The sequence below is a fragment of the Papio anubis genome, chromosome 7 (genome assembly GCF_008728515.1).
Source record: "Papio anubis isolate 15944 chromosome 7, Panubis1.0, whole genome shotgun sequence".
Classification (NCBI taxonomy): Eukaryota; Metazoa; Chordata; class Mammalia; order Primates; family Cercopithecidae; genus Papio; species Papio anubis.
The window spans coordinates 1,721,950-1,728,649 of record NC_044982.1 but is presented as its reverse complement, the minus strand read 5'-3'; the positions used below and the strand labels follow the sequence as shown (position 1 = coordinate 1,728,649).

The following is a 6,700-nucleotide window of genomic DNA, read 5'->3' as shown; positions in this document are numbered from 1 at the left end:
TGTCACGCCAGCCAGGCAGGGCAGGCTAGGGTGTTTGCTGCCAGCCTAGAGTGGGGAGCTGTCAGCCTGTTGCCCAGAGCCCCAGGGTGGCAGGCCACCCCTACTTGCTCTGAAGGCTCAGCAGCTGGGGGTGTGGGCAGGCAGGGCTGAACTGCTGCCACAGAGGAGTCAGGATTGGGGATGGCGGGACCATTGGTTATCACTCACAGAAGCAACCATCATGCATTCACTCAACAAACGTTTACTGAACACCCACTTGCATCCTGCCAACTTTTAAGCACCAAGTGAACAAAACAGCCCCTTCCCTTTTGGAAGGAGATGGGATATCCCACAATCACAGGACACCAAGAATGGGCTGGAGAGGAAGGTATGCAGCCCAAGGGATTGGGAGGGAGCTTAGCTAAGGTGGGCAGGAACGGCCACCCTGACTAAGGAGTGGACTTTGAGCAGAGACAGGAATGAAGAGAAGCCAGTGAAGGGTTCTTTGGGGAAGAACATTCCAGAACCTGAGAGCTTGCTGAGTGCCAGGCCCTCTAGTTAATTTTCACAAAGACCCCGGGATGCACTCTGATTCCCATTTTGCAGATGAGGGTTATTGAGGTTCAAAGAGGTTAAAGGTTTGGTCGTGCTCAAGATTGGGAGGGGCCAGGGCAGGGCTCTGATCTAGGCAGGGCAGGAAGGGAGCAGTCACATCTGGGTTCACCCTTAGCTTACTTGAATTCAGCTATTCCTGCTGGTGGCCGGGGCAAGGCAGATGATTATTTAAATGGGGGAGGGGAGTTGGCCTTCCTCAGGAAGGGGTCCTCAGGGTGGGTGGCCAGCAGCGATGGGAGCCAGGCCTCTGCTGTCCCTAAGCTGGTCTCAGTGGCTGTAAGTGCAGTGTCATTCCAGGGGTCCAAGCTGCAGTTGCCAGGTTTAGGAAATAAAAATGCAGGCCATCCGGTGAAACAAGGAATGATATTTTAGTATAACAACGAGGCCTTCCTTCAGATCCCACTGTGGGCTCCACTCCTCCTGCACACATATACCTGGCTGGGTCCTGTCCTTTGTGATCCAGCCCCTCTTCCAGCACCACCCCCACCCCACTGCAGGGCCTTGGCCAGGGCGACTCCTCCACTACATCCTCCATTTCCCGGACTCCAAGGCAGAGCAGAATGAAACTGGCTGAATTCAAATCCTGGTTCAGTGACTTACTGCCTAATATATGGCCCTGGGTATCTTACCTAGCCTCTCTCATCAAAAAGGTATAAAAAATAAGAGCATCTAGTTAAATGGTACTGTTGTGATGATCGGGTGGTCTAGAGTACCTTGAAACCTGCTCAGTCAAGGGCAGCCCAGGTTGCACCCCTGGGAAAAGGCTCCACCTGCCGGGGAGAGACCCTAGCCCCGACAAACACACTCTACTTCTCTGGCGACTTCCCTGTCCCAGAAGCAGGCGTCCCCCTCACATCTTCTCAATGCTTCTTTGCCCTGAACACTTTCCCCCACTCCTCCCTACCCCCACTCCCATGCCAGCCCCTGTCCGGAGTCTCCTCCTCTTTGAACACGTTCCTGTCTACCCTGGGCTCTGGAGGGCTTCCGACTCCCTCTGTTATGGCGTTTGTCCCCGCCATGCCACGATGTCTGCTAGGAGGTGCCCGTTTTCCGTGCCTCTCTGCGCTGGGTCCCCCATAGACGCTGGGCTGGGGTCTGTGGAGAGGGTGGAAGTCCCCGTTCTGGACTCCAGGATCGAGATCCTGCTTGAATGTTTGGAAGAGGGTCCCAGCTGAATTAAATTCAAAAAGAGGCTTTCAAGGAAGAAGGAGGTGTCATCTTTGCAAAATTAACGACCCCCAATCCACGCACCCCCTACCCCATCCCAAGGCCGGCGCCCTGCGAGGTGGCAGGAGGCCGGGGTCCCGAGTTTACCCTTGGGTGACTGCCCAACGCGCGCTGGGATAGAAGCGGACCCTCGGAAGGGTTCCCTTTGCAGACTGGCGCAGTGAGGACCCCATGCCTGGAAAGGTTGGGAGGTGGGGGACCCAGGCCAACGCGCCAAGTATCGCGAGAGACCCCCAGCCCCCGCGCAGTGCCCTAAACCCCCCTCTCACCCCAGCGCCCCTGCTGGCTGCGCGCGGGGCCCGGCCGGGAAGGGGGGGGGGAGAGTGACCTCAGCGGTTCCGCCGCTCCGGGAAGTAGCTCGGCCCGCCCCCTCCGGCCCCCGCCCCGAGTTTCGCTCTCTCCGGGGCGGGGCGATTGGCGGGCGGTGCTGGGCCAGCCAAGTTGGAGCGCGCCCCGCCCGGCGCCCTCGCCGTCCCCGCGCCCTCCCCGCCGGGGCGCGCTGCCCGCAGCTCTACGAGCGCCAGGGCCGCACTGGGGAGGGCGCGCGGCGCGGGCGGCGACCGGAGAGGAGCACGGGGCGGCGGAGGTGAGCGCGGGGGGCGGGCTCCCGGCTCTGCCCGCCCCGCCCGCCGGCCCGCTCCCCGCGGCCGCGCTGCCATAAATGGGGCCGCCGGCGGCGGCATCTGGTGGGCCGGGCGGCAGCTGGAGGCGGCGCGGAGGCGTGGGGCGGGCGGCGGCGCAGCCACCGGGGCGTCGGGGACGCTGCGAGCGAGGGGCCGCCCGGGAGTGAAGTTCAGGAGCGCCCGGCGGGGACGCGCGCAGGTTTGCGCGGCTCCGGCCCCTGCGCCAGAGTCCCGGGACCCGCCCCCGCGGCGGAGTGGCTACTGTTTACTTTCGATCGAGTTTTTCCTGCTCGGGGCAGGTGCCCGCGGCGGCTCCGGACGGGCGGTTGTGCGCGTCATTCCCGCGCCGCTCTTTCCGCGCTGCCTGCAGCTGGGAAGGGCGCTTCGCAGGCGTCTCCAGGCGCGCTGACGGGCGTCCCGTTTGTGCCCAGGTGATGACGGCGGCGGCATGGAGTTCCCTGAGCACGGCGGACGGCTGCTGGGCCGCCTGAGGCAGCAGCGCGAGCTGGGCTTCCTATGCGACTGCACCGTGCTGGTGGGCGACGCGCGCTTCCCAGCCCACCGTGCAGTGCTGGCCGCGTGCAGCGTCTACTTCCATCTCTTCTACAGGGACCGGCCCGCGGGCAGTCGCGACACGGTGCGGCTCAATTGCGACATCGTCACGGCGCCCGCCTTCGGCCGCCTGCTGGACTTCATGTACGAGGGCCGCCTGGACCTGCGCAGCCTGCCTGTCGAGGACGTCCTGGCGGCCGCAAGCTACCTGCACATGTATGACATCGTCAAGGTCTGCAAGGGCAGGCTCCAGGAGAAGGACCGAAGTCTGGACCCAGGGAACCCTGACCCAGGGGCAGAACCTGGTCAGCCACCGTGCCCTTGGCCTGTCTGGACCGCGGACCTCTGCCCAGCTGCCCGAAAGGCCAAGCTCCCCCCGGTTGGGGTCAAGGCTGCCCTCCCTCCTCGAGCATCTGGGCCTCCTCCCTGCCAGGTCCCAGAAGAGTCAGACCAGGCCCTGGACCTGTCGCTGAAGCCTGGCCCAAGGCAGGAGCGGGTCCACCCACCGTGCATCCTCCAGACACCCCTCTGCAGCCAGGTGCAACCAGGGGCCCAGCCACTGGTGAAGGATGAGCGGGACTCACTGTCCGAACAGGAGGAGAGCAGCAGCTCTAGGAGCACCCACAGCCCCCCGAAGCCACCTCCTGTTCCTGCAGCCAAGGGCCTGGTGGTGGGCTTGCAGCCGCTGCCTGTCAGCGGAGAGGGCAGCCGGGAGCTGGAGCTGGATGTAGGACGACTGGCGAGTGAGGACGAGCTGGGGCCTCGTGGGCCCCTCTGCATCTGCCCATTGTGCAGCAAGCTGTTTCCCAGCTCCCACGTGCTGCAGCTGCACCTCAGCGCCCACTTCCGTGAGCGAGACAGCACCCGGGCCCGGCTCTCACCTGAGGGCGCGGCACCCACCTGCCCGCTCTGCGGGAAGACCTTCTCGTGCACATACACACTGAAGAGGCATGAACGGACACACTCGGGTGAGAAGCCGTATACATGTGTGCAGTGTGGCAAAAGTTTTCAGTACTCCCACAACCTGAGTCGGCACACCGTGGTGCACACTCGAGAGAAGCCGCATGCCTGCCGGTGGTGTGACCGCCGGTTCACGCAGTCTGGGGACCTCTACCGCCATGTCCGCAAGTTTCACTGTGGCCTCGTCAAGTCCCTTCTGGTGTGATGCATCCCTGTGGGTCCTGAGGGTGGGGTGGAAGGGAAGGGATGGGCCCTCCCAGGTGGGACACTGCATGGGGTGTGAAGCCTGGCCAGGTGGAGGTCCCTGCTCGGGCCGGATGGCTCCACCCGCCTGGCAGTCAGAATGCTGCCGCTTCCCAGAACTTGGCCTCAGACTTGGTGACTTGGGCAGCCTTCCTCCCGCCTTGTCTCTCCTTTCCCCTCACTCCCCAACTCATTCCGGCCCCCCAGGCTGTGCCCTGCCTAGGCTGTGACACTATCTTCCTCTCCCGTCCCCTCCAGCGAAGTTCTGAGGGGTGTCCAACCAGCACCTGGCTCTGCCCCGGTTTCTCCATGTGAGATGGCACATCATCTCCCGGCCTGGGGCTTCCCTGACCACCTCTCTGGCAGGCTTGGGGAGGCCTTCATGAGCCTGGCCCCACACTAGGTGAATTAGTCACATGTCAGAAAAGTTGTTGGTGTGCATCCCGATGGGGCGCTGGGAGGGAACAGGACACTCCTGGGGAGTGGCAGCAGGAACCCCTGCCAGGAAGGCCTGGGGCACAGTGAGTGCCAGCAGGGGCCATCTGGGCACAGCTGGTGTCTCGGGGTGGGGGGGGGGTGCAGCCCCAGCAGGGATCCTAAGGCAGCAGAAGTAGAGCCAGCTAGAAGCTGAGTGGCTGTGGTGTCATTGTCACTTGGGTGGGATGTGGGTCCATGAGAGAGTGCAATTATGACCACACTGTAACTTTGGGCAGAGAAAGTGGGAATTTGGAACTGGATTCTCTTTAGACCCAGGAAGAGCCTCCCGAGGCGGCCAGATGTCTGCTGGTGGCTGCCCAGCCACATGCTTCTCTGCCTGAGTGCAGGTCTAGGACGCCTCTGGGCATCCCCCAGGGTGGGGCTTGGGCCACTGAGCTCTGTACTGCTGCTGGGCCACCGTGGACCTTACCTTGAAGGTCATTCTGCCTGCTAGAGGGTCTCCCTGGAGCTGTGGGCATTTCCACGCACTGACTTGAGCAGAGGCAAAGGTTGCCCTGTCCGCCAAGGGCAGGGTTTGTGGGCCTTCCTTTCCCCACGGCGAGGCATGGGTGAAAGTGGCCATGGCATCAGGGGTAGGGGCAGGCGAGGAGTGGGAGTCGCAGCACCCTGGCCTGCAGCACCCTGGCCTCCATCCACAGCCTTAGACTAACACTCCTTGCACATGAATAGAATATGAAGACCACGACCCCCGCACATGTCATTGGTTCAGGTCGCCCTGCTTTGCCTGCCTAATTAAGCAAATCTTGCTGCCAGAACCTCACTGGCCTCTGGGGGTCAGCAGGTGCAGAGCCACTTGGACACCTGGAGACCACGTGGGATGTTTCCTCTGTGGCTGGGAATGGCCTTGACAGCAGAGTCCAGCCAAGTCTACGTTATTTTCTCTTCTCCTGACAACACTGGATGTCATATTTATTAACCTGGTCTGGAGTGAAAAACCATCCCTAGTGCATCTCCCACATGCCCTGGGCTCCTGGTGTGCTGGGTGCCAGCCTGGGAGCCCAGTGCTTCTAGGTGATGCCCCCGGACTCAGAGGCCCTGGATGGCTTTGGTCTCAAGACAGCTGGGGGAGGGGCCCTGCTTCTGATTGTCCTGGGCCCTAGCCCCTACCTCTGCAAGGGCTCGGTGTGATGTGCTCCATAATCGGGTGTGTGTGTGTGTGTGTGTGTGTCCATGCGTCTAGCACATGGCAAGGCCCAAGCCAACCCGGCACGCCGCAGATGGGCAGCTACACTGTCGCCCAAGCACGGAGATGTGGCCGCGGCACTGGTTCCCCCAGTAGTTTCCATGGGGGAACTTCCCTTTGCTGGGGTGGGCAGCCTGCCCTGAGCTATCAACACTGGATTTGTTGTCTTCCGCACAGCTACTGTGAAGATAATGTAAGGAGAAGTGGTCAGTTTTAATTTTATAACTGACACAGTTGTGTTGAAATATATACATGTACATATATTTAAGACACTAATTGTGTGGGAGAGTTTGGTAGAGGCCTGTGCAGACACAAGGCAAGCAGAGTCAGCAGGGTGGGGGTCTCCTGGGCCAGCTCAGCACCTGTGGATGCTCTGACCCCAGGGGTTGGGGACAGCTCCGGGCTAACCCCAGCAGACAATTGTTGGTGCACAGTGTCTAGGAGGCGTGGGAATGGGTGCTGTCTTCCTCTTTTCACATGATAGCGACAGTAATAAAGCCCACCTCCAGTGGAAACAGCAGTGACTATTCCTGGGGACGGGTGGGGATAGGTGTCCCAGATGCCACCACGTGCTCATGCTGGTGGATGGGGGAGGCTGGGACAGGGCTGAGGTGGCACCCCCTCTTTCCCCAGGTTTGTCCCCAGCTGCCGGTGTTTGGGGGAGGGGAGTCCGGGGAGGCAGATCCGTCAGGGAGGTACAGAACGCAGGCCAGCTTGCGCACAGGAGGCCACAGTGGTTTCTTGCCCTGGGGAAGGAGGCTGGACCCTGGAGGAAACCTGCGAACCTGGGGATGCCGTGGCCCTCCCCACTACCCTACGC

The 6,700-nt window shown here is 61.9% G+C and overlaps 1 protein-coding gene and 1 long non-coding RNA gene across 2 annotated transcripts; one reads left to right on the top strand and one right to left on the bottom strand.

The window, feature by feature from the left end:
* Positions 1-938: 938 nt before the first annotated feature.
* LOC110743844 lies at positions 939-2,404 on the bottom strand. The gene is made up of 2 exons (XR_002523577.2): positions 2,091-2,404; positions 939-1,765 (listed from the first exon to the last, which is right to left on the bottom strand). It is a non-coding gene; the product is annotated as an uncharacterized LOC110743844 (long non-coding RNA).
* Positions 2,405-2,444: 40 nt separating this feature from the next.
* On the top strand, positions 2,445-6,395 carry ZBTB42 (zinc finger and BTB domain containing 42). The gene has a single exon (XM_009212377.4). It carries the CDS (start codon positions 2,893-2,895, stop codon positions 4,159-4,161), a length of 1,269 nt encoding a protein of 422 aa, XP_009210641.1. The 5' UTR covers positions 2,445-2,892; the 3' UTR covers positions 4,162-6,395.
* The last annotated feature ends 305 nt before the right edge of the window (positions 6,396-6,700 follow it).